The 22,067-nt window shown below is 37.5% G+C and overlaps 1 protein-coding gene across 8 annotated transcripts in view; it reads right to left on the bottom strand.

Annotated features, from left to right (window-relative positions):
* The window catches only part of LOC107809215 (uncharacterized), a 58,722-nt gene extending 41,981 nt beyond the window's left edge, over positions 1-16,741 (bottom strand). For 3 of the 8 annotated variants that reach the window (XR_012696617.1, XM_075225238.1, XM_075225239.1), the window contains exons 1-6: positions 15,485-16,741; positions 14,673-15,405; positions 13,551-14,046; positions 12,915-13,066; positions 9,471-12,806; positions 9,122-9,334 (exon numbers count right to left, since the gene is read on the bottom strand). Coding sequence is in view for 5 of the 8 variants with exons in the window: in XM_075225238.1 (XP_075081339.1) it covers positions 9,122-9,334; positions 9,471-12,806; positions 12,915-13,066; positions 13,551-14,046; positions 14,673-15,405; positions 15,485-16,623 (6,069 nt within the window). In the remaining 3 variants the exon portion in view is untranslated. The remainder of the gene's footprint in view (positions 1-9,121; positions 9,335-9,470; positions 12,807-12,914; positions 13,067-13,550; positions 14,047-14,672; positions 15,406-15,484) is intronic. The other 5 variants (XR_012696616.1, XM_075225236.1, XM_075225237.1 and 2 more) reach the window with 3 other exon arrangements.
* Between the last annotated feature and the right edge of the window lie 5,326 nt (positions 16,742-22,067).

The raw sequence follows: 22,067 nt of genomic DNA, 5'->3' as shown, positions 1-22,067 counted from the left end.
GAGGTGGAACATGCGGGCCACTTGCGGATAGTATTACAGACGCTTCAGGATCGTAAGTTATATGCTAAGCTCTCCAAATGTGAATTCTGGCTGAACTCAGTAGCATTCCTTGGCCATGTGATATCTGATGAGGGTATTAGTGTCGACACTCAGAAGATCGATGCAGTAAAGAATTGGCCGAGACCTACAACACCATCAGAAGTCCGCAGCTTCCTAGGGCTAGCAGGATATTATAGGCGGTTTGTAGAAGGATTTTCCTCTATATCATCACCATTGACTAAGTTAACACAAAAAGCTACCAAATTCCAGTGGTCTGACACTTGTGAACGTAGTTTTCAGGAGTTGAAGAATCGATTGACATCTGCACCAGTGCTCACTCTTCCTGAAGGAACAGAAGGTTATGTGGTATATTGTGATGCCTCAGGTGTAGGTTTGGGGTGCGTATTGATGCAGCATGGGAATGTGATTGCTTATGCATCAAGACAATTGAAGAAGCATGAAAAGAATTATCCAACCCATGATTTGGAATTGGCTGCAGTAATATATGCTTTGAAGATATGGCGGCACTACTTATACGGCGTCCATGTTGACATCTACACAGATCACAAGAGTTTACAATACATCTTCAAGCAGAAAGAGTTGAATTTGAGGCAGCGTAGGTGGCTTGAATTATTGAAAGACTACGACGTCGAGATATTGTATCACCCCGGTAAAGCCAATGTTGTGGCAGACGCTCTCAGCCGTAAATCAATGGGGAGCTTAGTACATATTGAGGCAGGTAGATGGGGGTTGATTAAAGAGCTTCATCAGCTAGCCAATATGAGAATCAGATTGTTAGACTCTGATGACGGAGGTGTTACTGTACAGAATACATCAGAATCATCTTTGGTAGCCGAGGTAAAAGCACGACAATATGAAGATCCTATCTTAGTACGATTAAGAGAAAGCATTCAACAGTGTAAAAGTATGGCTTTTAGGATCGGAAAAGATGGGGCACTGAGATACCAGAGCCGATTGTGTGTGCCTAATGTGGCAGGGTTGCGAGAGAAGATTATGAATGAGATTCATGAATCCCGATATTCCATCCATCCCGGCTCGACAAAGATGTATCATGATGTCAAGGAGCAGTATTGGTGGGATAATATGAAGAAGTCTATTGCTGAATTTGTAGCCCAGTGTCCCAATTGTCAACAAGTAAAGATAGAACATCAGAAACCCGGTGGATTGCTTCAAAATATAGAGATTCCGACCTGGAAGTGGGAGGTGATTAATATGGACTTCATTATTGGATTACCTCGCTCTTATCATAAGTTTGACTCCATCTGGGTGATAATTGATCGACTTACAAAATGTGCCCATTTTCTGCCAGTGAAGACAACTTACGCGGCTGAAGATTATGCAAAGTTGTATATCAAGGAGATTGTTAGGCTTCATGGTGTGCCCATATCTATTATATCAGACCGAGGAGCTCAATTTACGGCTAACTTTTGGAGGTCTTTCCAGAAGGGTTTAGGCACACAAGTAAATCTCAGCACTGCATTTCATCCGCAGACTGACGGACAGGCTGAACGTACCATTCAGACACTGGAAGATATGCTACGAGCATGTGTTCTAGATTTTAAGGGAATTGGGATGATCATCTTCCACTCATAGAATTCGCCTATAACAATAGCTATCATTCCAGTATTAAAATGGCCCCATACGAGGCACTATACGGGAGGAGATGTAGATCACCAGTTGGATGGTTCGAAGTCGGTGAAACAGAATTATATGGGCCAGATTTGATTCACCAAGCTATTGAGAAGGTGAAAGTGATACAGGAGCGATTGAGGACGGCACAAAGCAGGCAAAAATCTTATTCTGATGTCCGACGTCGTGATCTAGAGTTTGAGGTTGGTGATTGGGTTTTCCTGAGGATCTCACCAATGAAGGGTATTATGCGTTTTGGGAAGAAAGGTAAGCTGAGTCCAAGGTATATCGGGCCGTATAAAATTCTTCGACGGATTGGACAGGTTGCTTATGAGTTAGAATTGCCATCCGAATTGGAATTTGTCCACCCGGTATTCCATGTATCTATGTTGAGAAAATGTATTGGAGACCCTTCTCGAGTCGTCCCTATCAAAGATGTACAAGTTACAGAGGACCTATCATATGAAGAAGTGCGAGTGGCGATATTAGATCGGCAAGTCCGCAAGCTGAGAACAAAAGATGTAGCTTCCGTCAAAGTATTGTGGAGGAACAAAAATATGGAAGAAATGACATGGGAAGCAGAAAAGGAGATGAAGTCAAAATACCCTTACTTATTCCAGAATGAAGATAACAAGGATGCTGGTGGAAGACAGGATACATTGGAAGAAGAAACGGCTCTATGAGGTAAGCAATAATTTGAGAATACTCCTCCTTAATACAAAATGATGATATGTAGATAATGTAAATACGCATAATGCTTTGTGTAGACTTGTGAAACCATATGTTGGGCTTAATTACTTGCAAGTTTTGCTAGTGACCATTTTATAGGGGAAAATTGATCGGAAATTTCCATTGGAATCCACGATGATTTAAACTCCCCATAAACCCTTACATTCGAGGACGAATGTTCCTAAGGGGGGGAGGGTGTTACAACCCATATCCACATGTGTTAGTTCATGCCATATATTAGTTAACATAAATCCAAGAAGGAATTATCTTTGAGATTATAAGAAGTCAATCCTATTGGTCTTAAGTGATACAAGAGTGTATAAGGGTGATTAACCAGTATTAGAAGTTAAACGAATCAAGGGTGTTGTAACTCGTATTTTCAGGTAATCTAGCGGTGCTTAATACACTCAAGAGGTCATTTATTAAGGTATTTTAATCATATAATATCCGTATCATAAGTCTTGAAGTCAAACGAGTTATGAAACAAAAGTCGACAAAAGTTGTCGCAACTTAGGTTCATAATTTTACTTAAACATTAGGTCAAATGTTTCTAATCTTTTCTCATAATTTACAAGGAATTACGGGGTGATCTACCCACCAAATTAAAGATCTATGAGTCTAGTTTCCAACGCATTAAACCGTTCATCGATACGATCTCGGAGTAGAGAGATATTCACGTTTTCGCGAGACTGCGCCAAGCACCTCTGCCCACTAAGTCGGTTTAAGATATTTGGACCTATATAGGATGACTACAACCCGTTTTAAGTCATTTCTTTTCACTATTTTCAGACCTTAGAACCCTAGGAACATCCTCTCAAGGTTCTCTCAAGATTCAAGACCCAAAAAAGGGCAAACAACACAAATCAAGTGTCGGGAATTCCGTGGCGCTAGTAAGTCTCTTGTTCTTCTTGTTGTTGCTCATTTTTGTGTCGTTCCAGCCCGTGTGGGAGGTTGTTTTAAAGGGTTTATGTTCTGTAAATACTCCCTCATGTTCTTAATATCAATCTTAGGTGATTTCAAGCCTTCTAAAGTGATTCTAGTGCCGAAAAACACTAATTGATCGCTAGTTTCGTTTTTTTGTTGTGTGGCAGCATTGGAGGGATATTTCATGGAAATTTAAGGTCAAATTGGAGTTGTTCTTTCTGTATAAAGGTAAGGAACCTCTTACTCTATATGTATTTAAGATTATCCAAGTTGCGGCTAAGCCATTGAAGCTAGAACTTGTGAGATATATATCGAAAGGTTTGGTAGTAATGTTATTGTTTTGTGGACTGTTTTGCGTTGTTGTTGGGCTGCGTATTTTACTACTATCTTGTGGAGTTTTGGAGGAGGAAGGGTGTGGGGAAACACCATATATATGTAGGGTTATGGGCTGATAGTTATTCGTAACATTTCCAGATTGTTTGACACGACTATGGTGGTCGTCGTATGTATGGAGTGATTAGGCTGTGTGTGAACTATATTGGGAGGCTCAATATGTTTATTATTGATGTTGTTTGGGCTGTTTGGTGACTATTTTGAATGGTGTGAGGTCATATATATAGGGGAGGTGTTGTCCGTTTCATCGTAAAATAGGTTGTGGTCGATACATAATAGTTATGACGCTTAAATGATAACGATAGTATCGTTTCTCTTATTGTAGACTAAGGAGTTTTGACAATTGCATAGCTTGAGATTGAGGAAGTATATACAAGGTATGTGAGGCTATCCCTTTCCTTCTTTTGCACGACTCCGATTGTACATAATGTAATGAACGATCTTCCAAGATACTCTACTCTTAGAAGCTAGCAGTACTTACATTGTTTTCCCTCTTATGGAACGATTGATGTTAATGTTGCTTCTCTTATTCTTATGTTATCAATGTTGTTGGTACTTCCTGATTCTTATAAGGTTCATAGTGAAGAGTTAGTCCTAATAACGTGTACAGAGGATACCGACCTTACGTCACTCCGAAAGGTTTAGAATGTGATTCCATGAGTCGAGCATGCATTATATATATGTATCTATTTTACTCTACCGAGCCACGCTATAGTTGGCCGGGTACGGCACCTATTGTGCAACCACTGATCAGTTGGGTTTTACCGAGCTCCACGTGGCCGGGTACGATTCTACCGAGCCTATTATGGCCGGGTACGATATGATGATGATGATGCCCACAGAGGCGAATGCTTTAAAGGTTTATGTATTTATACATATGTATCATCCATTTCATGTAAGTAGCCCTCAGAGGTACTAAGATGTTACAGGTGGTATATTCTTTATCCTTGCTTACATTACTGATCGTATTTATGGTTCCTTGCCTTACATACTCGGTACTTTATTCGTACTGACGTCCTTTTATTTGTGGACGTTGCATGTCGTGCTGCAGGTCCTGATAGACAGACAGGTGCAGCTCCCCCACCACAGTAGACTATCCAGTTCAGCGGTGATTGGCGAGATCCCTTCTCCGGACTTGCCTTGGTCTTGGTATGCAATTTTTGTTATAGACATTATGGGTATGTCGGGGCCCTGTTCCGGCTATGTTGCAACACTTATGTTCTTTTAGAGGCTCATAGACAAGTGTCGGCTCATGTATAGTTTGGTATGCCTTGTCGGCTAGTTTTTGTTGTATAGTCTTTCATAGTAGCGTGGTAGCTCATACCTTATATGTAGTTTCTTGATTGTCTGGTCATCCCCTGCTATGTATGTTCATGCCGTCATATTTTATTGTTGGTTGTCCATGATCTAGGTCTACCATTTATATTGATCTCTTTAGCCTTAAAAGATAATAATGAAGGTTAGATGAAATGTACGTTGGTGCTCGGCAAGTGTGGTCGGGTGCTAGTCATGGCCCTTCAGTTTGGGTCGTGACATCAGAGTTCTACAAGATCTTGGAACAATTCAAAGGGACCTCCAATGCTAAAGATGGTGTTACATGTCAAGGGAATAGCAAAGGAAAGTTCTCAGTCAAAACAGCATATAGGGAATTCAATATTTCAAATAATAAGGTTGGTTGTTGGCCATGGAAACTGATTTGGAAGGTTAAAATTCCTTATAAAGTGGTCTGTTTTACATGGCTGTTGACAAAGGAGGAAGTCCTAACCCAGGATAACTTGGTCAAGAGAGGATACCAACTTCGTTCTAGATGCTACTTATGCGGAGAGGAGGCAGAGACAATCAGTCATCTTTTTTTGCACTGTAGGGTTACTTCACACATATGGAGGATGTTCATCAACTTGAGGGGATTCTTGTGGGTTATGCCAAGAAGAATTCTTGAAGTCCTAGCTTGCTGGAACATAGAAGGCAACCTTCTCGGTCATAGAGAGAGATGGAAGATTATCCCTGCTTGCATCTAGTGGACAATTTGGAAAGAAAGAAACCGAAGATCCTTTGAAGATAGATCCAGCAATGTCCAAAAGATGAAGATGAATTGTTTAGTTCTTTTTTACTTTTGGTGTAAAGGAGAATACTTAGAAAACCATGAATCTATTTTTAATGTATTAGAATCCTTATGAGAAGAAAAAGGATTAGGAGAGCTTCTCCTACGCTTCACCTTGTAATTATGAATGACTCCACAGCTTCTGTGTAGTCTTATTATTTATATACAAATGTTACCTTTTCAAAACAAAAAAAAAAATCATAGGTGGTGTGGAGAGAATACTCTGAGGGTCTCCTTCCTCCACGTCTTCAGAGTTCCAAACCAGAAGGAATTGATGGTCCAACAGATTCGTAAGGAGCGTGAAGGGGAGGGGGGGTTGTATGGGACCTCTCATTTAGAAGGAACATGCAAGTTTGGGAGATTGCGGAGCTCTAAGATTTGTTGACAATGCTATATGGGCAAGACAGGCCCCAGCCATTTTGTGATTCTTGGAGATGGGGTTTGCGTGGCGATGGTTTGTTCCCCATAAAGTCCTTTTACCAGAGTATGTTGGTGAGAGAGGAGGCCATTTTTCCATACTCCTCGATCTGGATTCCTAAGGCACCCACGAAGGTGTGCTTTTTTGCATGGCCAGCGGCGAGGGGAGTTATTTTGACTGCTGAAAATCTGCGAAAGAGAGGAATTACACTTGTTAGTTGGTGCTACATGTGTAAAAGCTCAAGGGAAGAAGTTGATCATTTTTTGTGCATTGCCCTGTGTCTTCGGCTTTGTGGAGGGCAATCCTGAATCTTTTTGGTGTTCAATGGGTGATGCCAAGCACTGTAAAGGAAATGTTATATAGCTGGGCCGGTTTCCGCAGAAGAAGAAAGCAAAAGGCGTGGAAGTTCGCCCCGTTAGCTCTCATGTGGATAGTTTGGGGGGAAAGAAATAGGAGAGCTTCTGATGGGATTGAGTCTAAGGAAATAGGAGAGCTTTTGATGGGATTGAGTCTCCTTTTTCACATCTTAAAAATAGTCTTTTATCTTTGATCGCTTTTTGGTGCACTCATATAGCCCCTACTTGTATAGAAGATTGGGCGTCTTTTGTAGAGAATCATGTTCTGATGTAAATTTTCTACTTTTTGGTATAATTCCTGTATACGGGAGTTCTCTCCCTTTTGACTAATACAATTTACCTTATCAAAAAAATTAAACAAACATTTTCAACATCTATACTGAAAATCTATGTATTGTTAATGCCATTAGCCACACAAACTAAAGCATTATTGTGACAATTTGACTTTGAAATCTGAAATCATACTTCAACTTGCAATAATTCTCATAACAACGTCTGAAGTTTGAAATAATCCATCGAGGTTGAATTCAATAAAAAGAATTCCTCCCACCTTAAAACACTTTACAGATAAATGTAGCTCCATCTTTCAATAAGAAAACTTACCATCACTATCCACAAAATATTAAGAGCACTAACAACAGACCATGATGACAACAATAGGTAACTCCAGTGCATGCCCATGGATGCCAGTTAAGATACTTAAGGGTAATTTTACTAATTTTTGAAGCAGCTGCCGGGTTAAGGATTAATCTGGGAAAGAGTACGCTTTCCCTCTCAACATTGTTCAAAATGTGCAATGGCTAGCAGAGAATTTGGGGTGCCGAGGTGGAAGGCTACCCACCACTTACCTCGATATGCCTTTGGGGACAGTTTAAAGCCACCAATACTTGACAAAGCACCATTGAAAGGTTTGAGAAAACACTAGCATGTTGGAAAAGACTGTATCTTTCTTTGGGAGGGAGAGTCACATTGATCAATAGCGTCCTGGATTCACTGCCCACCTACTTAATGTCGCCATTTCCTATTCCAAGGAAGGTCGAGCTATCCATGGATAGATTGAGAAGAAATTTTCTATGGGAAGGCAACAAAATAGAAGATCTGTTCATCTTATTAAATGGGACAGAGTGACCTTGGATAAGAGAAATGGAGGTATTGAAGGAGGATTGGGCATCAGGAACTTAAAGAACCATAATAACAGTTTGCTAATGAAGTGGTTATGGAGGTTCGACAGAGAAGAGATGGGGCTGTGGAAAGAGGTGATAGCTTGCAAATATGGGAAGAACATGATCTGGAGAACTAATTTTGTGAGCTCCCCACATGGCGATGGGGTATGGAGGCATATACACAACCTCTTGCCACCCTTTGAAACAAACATTGTGCTTAGAGCGGGGAATGGAAGAAGCAAAAAATTCTGGCATGATTCTTGGCTGGACCATACTCCCCTCAAAATTGAATTTCTAGATTTAGATAATTTGGTGATGGATACAGAAGCCACAATTGGCCAGAGCCGAAGTGAAAATGCTTGGAACCTTAATTTTAGAAGGCCATGTTTTGACGGGGAGGTGAACAGGCTTGCTCAGCTAATACAAAGGCTAGAACAATTCCAGATAAATTCAGAGACTACTGGTTCACTTAGGTGGAGAAGACAAGGCAATGGGACGTTATCTGTAGGTTCATGCTATAAATGGTTAAGTAAGTGAAAATGCTTGGAACCTTAATTTTAGAAGGCCATGTTTTGACGGGGAGGTGAACAGGCTTGCTCAGCTAATACAAAGGCTAGAACAATTCCAGATAAATTCAGAGACTACTGGTTCACTTAGGTGGAGAAGACAAGGCAATGGGACGTTATCTGTAGGTTCATGCTATAAATGGTTAAGTAATGTGTGTGGTAGTCCTACTCAATAGCCATGGATGATGATATAGAAGACAAGTGCACCATACAAAGTAGCATGTTTTACGCGGGTTGCTGCATACGAAGCTAATCTCACCCAAAGTAATCTACAGAGAAGGGGTCTGCCTCTGTGTAGCAGATGTTATTTTTGTTATGCTGCAATCACCCGTTCTTACATTGTCGGCCACCGAGACAAATGTGGGAGCTATTTTTAGCATTTCCGGAGAGAATGTGATTTTTCCACAATCGTTAAAAAACCTACTGTGCTGGAGATGCTGCTGTCCTAGTAAGACAAGTGGATTACTATTCCTGCGTGTGTTTGTTGGTTGTTTTGGAAAGAGAGGATTGAATGGTGTTTTGATGGAAAGAACAGGTCAATTCAGACCTTGAAGCATAGGTGTTTACGGCTACTGGAAGTTTCATGTAATCTACATGATATATGATGAAATGGGAATGACTGACTTTATTAGCTCATTAGAGGAGTAATTTCGTACAGGGAGACACTCCTTTTTCTTTTTTGTACAGGAGGTCCTCTCAACTTGTGTAGTTCAGCGCTAGCTTAGTGCCTGACTACTTTTTGCTATCAAAAAAAAAATATTTAGTGATAAAAAAGAAGGTACCTCCAGTGCACTCTTGAATCTTCCAAGAACCTCGTAACCTAATTTCCTCATGTCATCATCAGGTGAAGATATACTGACAGCACTAATCGCAAGCAAGCCTAAGCTAGCAAACTCCAAGGGCTCAATAAAACCCATAGAAAGACAATGAACTGAGAAGCGCAAGATAAAAATGGGATCATACACGCAGATTTTCTCAACATCTGTGTAATGCACCTGCAGATATTTCCGAAGTTTAGAATTAGACAGATCTGGGAGAAACTACAGAAAATATCCATTATTCCTTGCTCTCTGAAAATTGAAAGAAAAATCAAAGATTATGAAAAAACAAAACTATCTATAATAGGAGTACCGCATATCTAACGTCAGGATTATCCGTTTCAGGTTTTCTGAGAATCCCCGCACCAACTGTTCTATCATATGGGAAATAAAGCACAGTAGTTGCACAAACTTTGGGGTCAATAGGAATGTTTTCTCTGAAGTGGATTCTGCGGCAGTCATCAACTGCTTCAGCTTCGCTCAAATTATGAGAGATAGTCTGCACCAGTTTATTTTCTTTTCTGACTTTCAGCAGAGCACTACCCCATAGGAAATCCAATTTAGCCATACTTCCTTCATCCAAGTCATTAGTCGACTTGATTTCATCCATTAAGCTGTATATCTCCAAGTCAACCGCACTCATACTCGCACCATAAGAAGATAATAGTAAAAAGACCAATTCCCTCAAATTTATTCCAATGTCTTTTACATTATCAATATCACTTTGCTGAGCCCTGATCTGGAAAAGCAACTTAAGCAACTTAACAAGTTCCAACTGCCGGGCACATTCTTCAGATAGTTTAAAATTATCTTTTAGATCAAGGGCATCTTGATCAATACATGGAACATACGATCTCATGATGCTCGGCAAAGGAGTAAATATCAACCCAAAGTGAGAATGACCAGCTGAGATGTGAGAAGACTGGATTGTAGCTGCAAATTGCGAATGTGCAAGCAACAGTTGAATAATTGAAATGCAAGAGAACTTCCCCTCAGATACCGATGAGATAATAGCTCGGAGCATCCGCAGTGTCATAGGATCGTAAAACCTATGCAAAAGAGATGACTTAGCAAGTTGCTCTATAAATGGAAGAGAAGCCAAATTCAGAAGACAATCATGCATCTCCATTGTTATTTCCATTAAATTTCTCAGAATATATACTTCCAGATATCTAAACAAGGAACAGCTTCCAATTTCAATTTGCGAGAAGTCAACAACGTTCACAGAACATCTCTTGACAATAAGCTGCCACGTTTGAACCAACAAGTTCAGAAGCCGGATTCTTGCTAAGTCTAAAATGGAGCAATCTTCTGAAGGAATCAATTCTGTGTCTCTCTTCAGCACAGATGGAAACTTCCTCTTCTCGGAGAATAAAAGTGCCCTACACAAACGTATTTTTGCAACAGTCCTGTTGACAACATTCAAGGACTCCTCAACTGAATAAGCACCATCTTGAGTGAGATCAAACCCCAGAAGATCACTATATTCACTTGAGCAGACAGAATTGAATATACTCAAGCGCTTTTTCACGTTCACCAAATCACCTCGCAATTCAAAGAAAAGTTGAACTACAAGAACAGTATTTGTAAGAAGACTACCTGAGATAAGATTCAGAGAATCTTCCATTGATAGATTTTCACAACATTCTACCTGAAATATCTCCCTGGAAACGTAGCTCTTCCAGATAGAGAAAGCTTGCTTGAGTATTCCCCAATAAAAAGAAACTATATTCTCATGAAGCATGCAAAGTTGGCCCCCAAACTTAGAAGGAATTGAATTCAAGTACAGGATGACAGTGGGAAGAAGCATCAACAACTCCTCATCAGAAAAACCACAAATTTGCTGTACTGCACAAGACTTGACTGCCACGTACTTATTCATCATGTCTGAAAATAACTTTCCAAATACTGATAGATGCAGGGGGCTTATATCAGCAACAAGAAACAAGATTTCAGCTTTTCTTTGGGTTATTTTGAGCATGCAATGAGAAAGGATATTGACATGAGTGTTAGCCACAGCTCGACATGTAATCTTAAGAAAAGGATGGCTTGGCTTCTGGATAGCTTTATGTGTTTTCACAACTTTTACAGCTTTGAGCAGACACATATCAGCAACATCAAGTTCAAAACGAGTGGCAATTTCGTATACTTGCGAAAAGATTTTCTCATAGAGGATGACATCAAATTGTTCCTGTTGAATTCCCCAAAACAAACAAAAAGGCATTTTTTCATGTGTCTGCTGCATGTTTGCTGCCAGATGACTAAATGCAGAACCAGCAATGTGTAATCCAACACAGAGCACTGAAGTCAACCAAACAGAACGATCCTCATGGTCAATTGCAGATAGCATCCAATGGACCAGTTCAAGCATCTCAAAGGGAGATATGAAATGAATCAAATTGTGTAGAGCACATAATGTAGGAACTAAAGGTATTACGTTCTTCGACTTCATGCATTCATTCATCTTCTGCTTAAATGTCATAACCAGTTTATTTACCACATTCTTGAATGAACTTATAACATGTTTATTAGCATGATAAACTTCAGATGAGGAGCCTTGGCCATGGCAGAAAGACAACCAGAGCTCAGAAGTTGCTTTTAACAAATTATGCACATGATGATCCATCTTGCTGACTTCCAGTTTAGCTGATTCAACAAACTGGTTTACACTGTCCATAATTATTCCACATGCAAAATCACTTTTAACAGGGGATGGGCACTCCAGCACTGCTGCCACAGCAGGGTGATCAAGGATAGTTACAACCAACTCTTTAACAAAGTGAATTGTGAAAGGAGTAAAGGTGTCTAAACTGCAAGAATTAAATTTTTCAACCACCAATTCTTTCAACATGCGGCTTAGGAGAAGGAAGCAAGCTTCAGAAAGCTTTTCAAACCCCTCGAAATGCTCATTTCTATATGATAATTGAGCTTGATTCAACCAAAAGAGTAAATAGCGGAAAATGGAAAGAAGATGATCAGATGTCTCCTCATAAAGCTTTGCCATAAGCAAGTTTTGCAATCCTGATTGATTAGACAAATCCAATCCATCAATATCCAGAATTGCTGGGAAGAGAATATAAAAAGGTGCACGGTCCAAAAATACAGAAAATGTGTTAGACTTGTTATCCATTGAACTGATGACACTGCAGTCCATTGTTCTCCCACCACTTAATCCAGTTACGGCCCTATCCAGACCCGTGAAGAAGATTTCTCGCCATCTCTTAGAAGCATCATTAAGGAGACTAGGTTCTGAGAAACATAGTTGCATCAACAATGAGAGAGGGACCCCAAGCAATTTATTTGAGACAGACATGATTAAAGGGAAATTCTGTATTATCTCAGCTGGTCTTGTGCATGCCAATGAAAAGCAAAACCCAATGGTTACTCCAAGCAGACTACCATCCGACTCACTCTTCAGCAATCTTTGGACTTCACCAACTGTACGGGTAAAAGAACTGTCAGTATACACAACTTCGTTGCAGTTGGAAGATATTCTGCAAGTTTTCTGCAAAATTCTCCGAGACAAATGTAGTAAACTCTTGAATGGCCTCCACTCATAGAGACATTGAGAATCATCCAACTCATAAGCAGCTTCAAGTCTCTCAGAGAGCTTCAAATCAATTATTGAAGATAAAAGTAATGGATCCACCTAACAAAGTTCAGGAAAGATAGACACTGTCAAGAGCGGAAAGCACCTAGTACGATCAATTCAAATTGCAAAAAAAAAAAAATACATAAATGTAAGGACAGATATTACCTGAGTCTCCAGGAGATACTTTAAGGTATTGCACATGTATAATGAAACCATTGACTTCTCGGATGCAGAAAAAGCACCAGATTCAGCAGTTACCAATGTTAGGCACTTATCCAAGATGCAAATAGTGAAAGCGCTGAAATCAGGAGATGCATCTGCAAGAAGTGTCACATAACTGTCAGAATACCGCAAGTAGTCTTTTCAGCATACTGTTAAGTTCTTCCTTTCGAGTTTGTGGTACTTTGGCAGGTTTTAAAAGATTTTGCAAGCCATTTGGTTAACTATTTCATTTATCAGAAATAAGATAGACCAATTAAATGTCGGCGGAAAAGTCAAAGTTCCAATTGAAGCACGGTCATGATGCACTATGAATCCACTAAAAACTGAAATAGTAGATCAAGAATGAGTAAAATGATGAGTGCTTTATCCAGTGAACAAGTAGAATAACGGTCACAGCCCCCACCCCACTCCACAAAAAATCAGAGAACAAAAGGAAAAAAAATAATACGACATATCCAATATTTGTCAAGTCACATGGAAAATATAATCACTACAAAAAAGAAAAGGTAAAAGTTAAAACCCATCTTTTTTGAGGAAAAGAAAAAGAAGACCAAGAACATTGTATGAAATTTCAACTACCTTTAGCGCCTGGTATGCTACTCAAAGAAGACCTTAAGAGATTCAAATAATAGAATAACTTATTGCCAGTCTCAATTACAGCATCACGTAGGAAAAGAAGAATAGGTGAGGACAATTTTTTGTAGATATCACACCCTACTGCTCCTCCAAGCATGTCGTCTTTTCTATACCCAGGAATAAAGAAGAACCATGAACAAATTTCCTTTGGGTTTTGGTCAAATGCACCAGTACTATACATCGATGCCTTCGCTAGACTGTATGCTTGATCTTTAATGTCTCTGTTTTGTGAATACATTGACAACTCCAGAAATGGAAGCAAATGCTTGTACATTTGTGGGTGAACTCTTGAGGCAATTTCGCATTTAGAGGACCAACCAACATGTTCTTGGAGCAGAGATAACAGAGCTTGTTGCAACATAGTTGGTAATGCTAGCGGGTTGTTCGGCAGAATTTTGAAGAAATCAAATAATCCTTCCAACATAGTAGGCATTGTTTTCTGCAAGAAAGAAAAATAGCATCCAAAATGTAAGCAATACATATCAGGATTTCTCCATTTATTTTTTCCTATTCGAATTAGGAACTACTAAGTTCGCGTGAACAGATTTACATTAGTAAATCAGAATACTAGATATATATCATATTAAATAGCAGAGAATTTCCAGTTTCAGAGAACATATAAGAAGAATAAAAGAAAAATCCAGGAAAAAGTTTCATCCATATATAGGCTTGAAAACATGGGCATCTGAAGTTCTACCTACGAACATAAGGTAAAGCTAAAAGTTTATAAGACTGACAACGTTAAATTCAAACCACATGCTCCAAATCACTGATTGATCCACCAAGAAAATGGAATATTTTAAAGGAGTATCAATACATAGAGGAACAACTGGAGTGGCTTATGTGGGAACTAACTTAACACAAATGCAGCAAGAGTTAATACAGAGTCAAACGGACGGGATACTGCAGATAACATGCTTTCAGATGCAATTTTTTTTATCAGTTATTACATGCAAAAGTTTTTAACTTCTCTAAATGCAAACAAATGCTTCCTCTATAATTTCACAAACACTGTTTGTTTCACAAAAATCCAGCACAACAAGGATTCAAGAGTTTGAAACTCACATAATATACCGTTAAAGCATTAAGCAACTTGGAATAGAATAGCACTTCTGCCTCTTTTACAGTAGAGTCTGGCAAAGCAGAAGAATGCAAACCCCAGAGTTCTGTTATAAGCTTTAAAAAATAAGCTTCATCTTTAGAATTATCCATGTCTTCTTCATTTATGATTCCTTCACCGTCAAGGGCCAGAGCAGCATCAGGGGAGTAACTAACCCCACCAACAAGAATGTCTGTATCTTCATTTGCAACATCAATTTTCAGCTTCTTCCTACTGTTCATCTTATCTCCTATTTCAGAATCTGCGGGTCTTTTTGAGCATTGCTCCAGACCTCTGTAAAATTCATTCAGTGAAGAGAGTAATGAGAACAGAACTTGAGGATCGGGGAGAAAAATTCGAACTGCATTCCAGATATCTTGCTTGAGGGATTCCCATTTGTGGATCATTTGACCTTGGGAAGAGGATACACTGTTTAATGCACCAATTAGTAACTCCAACAATTTCAGAACCTCCAACACGAGCTTCAAAGTTCCATGTTTTGCTAGAGGATCAGAATGAAGTAACCCTTTATTAATCACCAGCCGAGAGAAGGATCGTGATCCAATGCACTTCGTGATATTTTGCACCTCTGGGCTGTTAAGAGTTGGCGGCTCCTGGGTTTGAGATCCAATAAATCCAAAGACAAGTCCGTCACCAACAGAGGAGAGCACATTTGCTGCCAAAGAAACTGAAGCAAACCTGCAAGTAATTGAGTCACAATGGAGAGACAACAATACTGATATTCAAAAATAAACTCTAATAAGCAATATTTTCTAACCAGTTACGAGACGAAGGGTCTTCAAGATTGTAAGGGAACTCATCCAAATAAGTTGAACCAAAAGACGACTTCCCCTTAACAATTGCCAAAAGCAGGTTTCTGTGGTTCTCAACCTCTGCAGCTTTTAACTTCTTCATAAGGCCCAATAGTCTTTTCGGGTTTCCTCTCAATGGACTAGGCACCCTCTTCAAATCTGGCATCAATCCATTAGAAGGATCAGTACACACCATATATAATAGTTCATGAGCTAACTCTGCAGCCAATCCTCCACCCTCTCGTCCCGAAATGCTGGCGAGCTGCTCCAAAGTTACACTCCCGAAAAGCACACTTCTAAGCCCGGTGGGCACCAGTGAATCAGGAACAAGAACCCTATCGCACAAAGTGGACAAAACATAAACCACAGTATCCTCATCATCATTACCCAACCCGCGAAGCACACCAGAATACATATCCTTCTGCTGCAACACACCTCTCAACAACCTGGCATTCCCTACCTCCAAAAAAGATATAGCAAAACCAACAAAAGCCTTCCTCGTCGAATGGTGCTTCTTCTTATTCGCTTCAATTTTCTTAACTTTCCATTCAGCTAGTTTCCCAAATACAGGGATTTTAAAGTCAAAACACTTGGCCACTTCCCACGCCATCCATGAACTACGCCTAACTATAGAAGCCAACAGAAAAAGGGCAGCGCGTTGGCGCTTTGCTTCTTTACTGTTCAATTCCCTATACAAATCATTCATTCTCTTTTCCACTATCGATTTAGCAAACTTATCCAACGCATTGACAACTAAAGCAACTTTCGGGTCTTTTTCAGCTCTGTTTTTCCCGTAAGAATGATTGAGAATTCCAGAAATTAAATTGAAAACATAGTAAAGTCCAGTTTTGCCTTTTCGGAGCTCCCAAGCTTGTTCGAGTTCGATACACTTGGATGAATTCTGAATGTACAGGCTGAGAAATTCGGGTCCAGAATCGGATTTGAGAAGCTTGAGGAACTCCTTTGAAGCATCGGAACATAGCTGCAAGTCTGTAGAGGTTAAGTTGCGAAGAAAGTGTTTGAGTTTAGCCTCCTGGGAGAGTTTATTGTCGAACTGAGACAGAGGCATTGTTGTTCCTGCTCCCTTATTTTCTTCGTCTTCCATTGTTGCAGCAATTCAACTAGAGCGGAAGCTTAAGACTAAACCCTAAACCCTACAGCTTTACAGTTTGTTCAGAGGGGAGCTACTTATTCCTTGTTTGGTCAAGTTTATTTTTAGAAGTGGTTTTATCGGTGAGAAGCGGCGTTTCCCTAATTAAGTTGAAAAACATTTCTACGCGTATTTGGCCAAGCTTTAAAAAACTATTTTCAAGTGTATTTTTCTCAAAAGTACTTCTTAGAAAAATACTTTCAGAGAAAATCTACTTTTTTCTGCTTAACCAAAACTGCTTCTGTTTCTCCTCAAAAGCACTTTTTTTTCCTTCCAAAAGCTTATAGCCTGTTTGACCAAGCTTCTTTTTGGCCAAAAATTGAAGTGTTTGGCCAAGCTTTTGGAAGGAAAAAAATGCTTTTGAGGAGAAGCAGAAGCAGTTTTGGAGAATCAGAAAAAAGTAGATTCTCTCCAAAAGCATTTTTTTGATAAGCATTTTTGAGAAAAATACACTTAAAAGCAGTTTTTTAAAACTTGGCCAAACACTAATTGCTGCTCAGAAGTGCTTTTCAAACTAATTAGCCAAACACAAACTGCTTCTCACCAAAAGTACTTTTGAGAAAAGCACTTTTGAAAAAAATACTTCTCAAAATAAGCTGATTTTTGCAGCTTGGCCAAATGGGATATTAGCCAAACACCTTAATTTTTGGTCAAAAGTGCTTTTGGCCAAAAAAATAAAAACTTGGCCAAACAAGCTATTTTGAAAACTACTTTTTTGAAAACTACTTATTTTAAAAAGTACTTTTTTAGAAGTGGTTTATCCAAAAGTATTTTTGGAAAAAAAAAAACAGTTTGTGTTTGGCTAATTCATTTAAAAGTGCTTTTTGCAACATGTAAGAAATAAATTGTGTTTGGCTAATCTTTCTAAAAAGTACTTTAAGTGTCAAATTACCAAAAAGGATAATACCAATGTATTATAATTATTTTAAAGAGAAAAATAAACTTAAATATCTAACGTAAAAGACTTTTATTATTTTTTAGTTTATTTAATTAAAATATAATGTAAACATACATATTAAAAATTCAAATCAATATAACATATATAGTTACTCACAAAGCATGTAATATTATCCAGATAATTACTTATTGTTTACATGATGATTTATGTAATCAAAATACATCATTTAGTATGAATTAGAAGTCTATTCCACTAATTACTATTGATAACCATCCATCATAAGTAAAGTCACTCACACATGATAATCTTTCCCAGTAATTTCAGCTCTAATTCTATCACACAATGCCTCCATATTAGTAGAAGACTTGCCTTGTATTTCTAAAGAAATACCAGAAGACTCATCTCCTTCCACAACATATGCAGTAGTGTCTTCATTAGGATAATAGTTGAATTTCTTATCGGTAGAAAAATGTCACCGGATGAAATTTTGTATAGTTATGGTAGCTGAAACAAGATGATTTTGAGTGTCAAACTTGAAAGATGGAATTGAACATAACATAGAAATAATTTTAAATATATAAAAAATTATTATTTTCGTAAAAAAAATAGTGAAGTATGTTTAAATTCAAATTCAAAAAGAGTAGCTAATTATTAACAACACATGATGCATTATTTATTTATTTTTTTATTAAAATTTAAATTCAAAAAATAATAATTATTACCTAACATAACTAACTAACTTTGTCCTAAATTGTCAAGTGGTCTGCTGTGAGGCTGTCACTTGGCTTAATGTGGAGGTTTTTTCTTCTTCTTTTATTAATATATTGATATTGATTATGCGATACATTTATTAATTTATAACCTATTTGTAGGTAATTTTCACAAATTAGATTTGATAATTGTTTTAAAGATTCGGGAATTAATAACCTATAAGAGAAGAAATTATAAATGAATACTTGTAAGAAGAGAATTGATAATCCAAAGAAGGATGTAGATAATTTGCTTTAGTGTGAAAAAAGAAGATGATGATTTGGAAAGTACAAGACATTATACAAAGAAAAAATCAAAAACAAGAAAATCAATAAATATTTGAAAAGTGACAATATGATTCATGTATGTGATATCTTTAAGTTTAAAAGAATGGTAAAAACCAAAACCAAAAATGAAATAAATACTTAAATCAATAAGGGATAATTGGAAAATATAAATATATAGTGAGGATAGTTTTGTCTTGAATAATTTTTTTTTGCTTCTGCTTTTTAGAAGAAGCTAGAATTTATTGCTTCTTCCCAAAAGCAGAAAAACTGCTTCTACTGCTGGCCAAAAGTACTTTTCTGTCTTGGTCAAACAACTTAATTTTTTTAAGAAGTACTTTTTTAGGGGAAAAAGGTACTTTTGACCTCCAGAAGCTTGGCCAAACAGGCTCTTAGTGTCGGAAAGAAAGGAAAAAAGAATTGTTTTATACTGTATATTGTATTGTTGTATCATTATGTTATACTGTATTAAGTATTTTATTTCAATAGATTGTTTCAGTTGCTGTTATTTTATAATATCACACAGCAATATAAAAATTAAATTTATATCTTATAAATAAAAAAATAAGGTACAATAAATTATTATATAAAAGATAGAATAAAGGATAAAATATAAGTATTTAATACTAATTTAGAAGGGCATGAGAGGAAAAAATAAGGTAACAATGCAATTATTAAATAGAAATTCTACTTAGCTAGCTCAATGAAAGACAAAATCCTGCCACATAGATGTCCTTGGAGTTTTATAGTAACTAGTCCTAGGGTATCGGCGTTGCGCATGTACCCTAATATCGGTGAGTACACAATCTTAAAAATTACACAAATATTATTAAATAATATATTTTAGCTATTAAATATAAATTATAATATAGTATAAGTTCCTAAAATAATGTATGTCGATTCAATTTAGTTAACTTGATAAAAGAAGAAATTACGTCATATTTATAACTTTTTTATATGGGCTAAATAAACCTCAAGAGAGAAGCACAAGGTGTTGATGTATATTCATGTTACTCACAATAATATTTCAACTCTTCTATAACCTTTACGCTTCTCTAAGAAAATAATTTGAAAAGGCAAGATTAAATATTGCAAGCCTATAAGAGAAATATTGAGTTTGAGGACAATTCAAACTTATCAAACCCATGATGGTTATAAAAAAGTCTTAATTGAAGTAAGGTTCGATTAAATGCTTGATTAATATCTAATTTTCTTCTCGTAAGGTTTTACTTTAGCATGAAGATGGAGAGTATTGGCAGAAAGCCGAGAGCCAGAGAATTCAATTCCTTGTGATTTTTGGATTTGCCTCCAACTTACCGAAGTTATGCGGTTATCTGTTTCTTAGATTAATTAGCAGAATATACTTGATGTAAATAAATTAATTTATAGAAGATTGTCATTATAATCTCTTCATCTACTCTAAAATTAGGTATTCGAATTTGATGTATTACGTTAAATGCCTTATCATAAGAATTTTAAAATATGATGTTTAATTAAAGAGTATGGTTATGCTGAAAAATTAGAGAAATTATACCTAATAATATCTATTGGAATGAGTTTATATTTTTCACACATAATATTATATGATTGAAGAGTACAAAGGCTGTGTGACTTTATATTGGCATTTTGAGCTATTAAATTTTTTACTTTGGTTCATCCCACTTTCTTCTGTTTTTTTATTTTTTTTTATTTTGGTAAATGCACTGCGAAAGAAGCATGAAAAAAATTTACCTTAAAGTACAAATTTTTCAAATAATATGATTGTGTATTTTTATTCAAAATCTATATGTATATAACAAACTATTTGATTCTACCTTAACCATTTTTTCAATAAATAATGTTTTTGATGTAGTAAATTCTATCTTTTTTTCTTCTTTGTGGTCATGAAGAATTTTTTTTTTGTCTAAATATATTCATAATATTATTGTTCACCTTGAAAATGATAATTTCAATTAAATTTGATTTGTGGTTCTAAAAATACATGATCTATTTTTATGTTAATTGTTAGGCAATTGATGTTATGTGAAAGACTTAGAAACGAGATAAGAGCTTGAGAGCAAGGTGATAATCAAACCGAATGGTTAATAATCGGGGCCTCGAGCTTGCTTATTCGGGGCCTCGGGTGTCACGACCCGGATTTTCCACCCTCGGGAGTCGTGATGACGCCTACTCGTGAAAGCTAGGCAAGCCGAGTATTATAGATTCCCTAACTCTTTTACTTAGCCCTTTTTTAACAGTTTAAATCAACATGCGATCAACAGTGAAATATTGACAATAATTTAATACATGCGGAAGACATAATCTGATAACTTAGCCAAAAACAAGTACGACAATACCAAGTACATCTCTACCCGGAACTGGTGTCACAATATCACGGACCGTCTACGAATACTACAAATAATTATCTAGAAAGAAAGATACAATCTGTCTCTGAAGTAAATGAAAATAGAATATAAAGATAGAAGAGAACGTCGGGGCCTGCGGACGCCTGCAGGACTACCTCAGGATCTCTGACTGGACTGAAGGCAGCCACCCAAAGCTATGGTCCAAAAACTGCCGCTCCGCGATCTGCACACAGTGCAGAGTGTAGTATCAACACAACCGACTCCATGTGCTGGTAAGTGTCTGGCCTAACCCCGGCGAAGTAGTGATGAGGCTAGGACCAAACTACCAAATAAACATGTGCAGTTATATAATATACAACGGAAAATAAAATAGAAATAACTATGTATAGGTGGGAGGGGGACATGCTGCATGGGAATATCATTTACCAACAGTAATTTAAGAGAAAACATAAAGAACAATTTAGAATTCACAGCAAAATAATAAGGAACTCGTAACCAACCAATAAGCACTTTTATTATCTATTGTTGCGACGCAAAACCCGATCCAAATCATAAGAAAACACTGTTGCGGCGTGCAACCCGATCCATATCATTTATCACTATTACGGCGTGCAACCCAATTCAATCATATTATTGTTGCGGTGTGCAACCCGATCCAAACATAGTATTGTTGCGGCATGCAACCCGATCCAAATATAATATTGTTGCGACGTGCAAGCCGATCCAAATATAATATTATTGCGGCGTGCAACCTGATCCACATATACAGTTCAACATCAACCACAAAGAGAGTCCCGGCAAGGGATCAATAAAGAAATAACACTATCTTGGCAAGGGAATCGACATTATAAGTAACTACGTCCCGACAAGGGAAAATCAGTTATAACCAAACTTGTTCCAACATCTAACTTCCTCAACTAGCACCAATACTCAATTATAAGTAATTTCCACTAGAATAATCATAATCCTTGTTCAACATAGAGAATTCAACAACTTAGGATTCGTAGTATTTGTTAAGATCACAACAATTTCAATTTAAGACTCACGGTCATGCTTGACACCAACGTATAGATACTCATCACCATGCCTATACGTCTTACTCAATAAGTAACACGTAGCAAA

Source organism: Nicotiana tabacum, chromosome 11 (assembly GCF_000715075.1).
Source record: "Nicotiana tabacum cultivar K326 chromosome 11, ASM71507v2, whole genome shotgun sequence".
NCBI lineage: Eukaryota > Viridiplantae > Streptophyta > Magnoliopsida > Solanales > Solanaceae > Nicotiana > Nicotiana tabacum.
The sequence above is the reverse complement of the archived record's forward strand: the minus strand, read 5'-3'. Positions and strand labels throughout refer to the sequence as shown.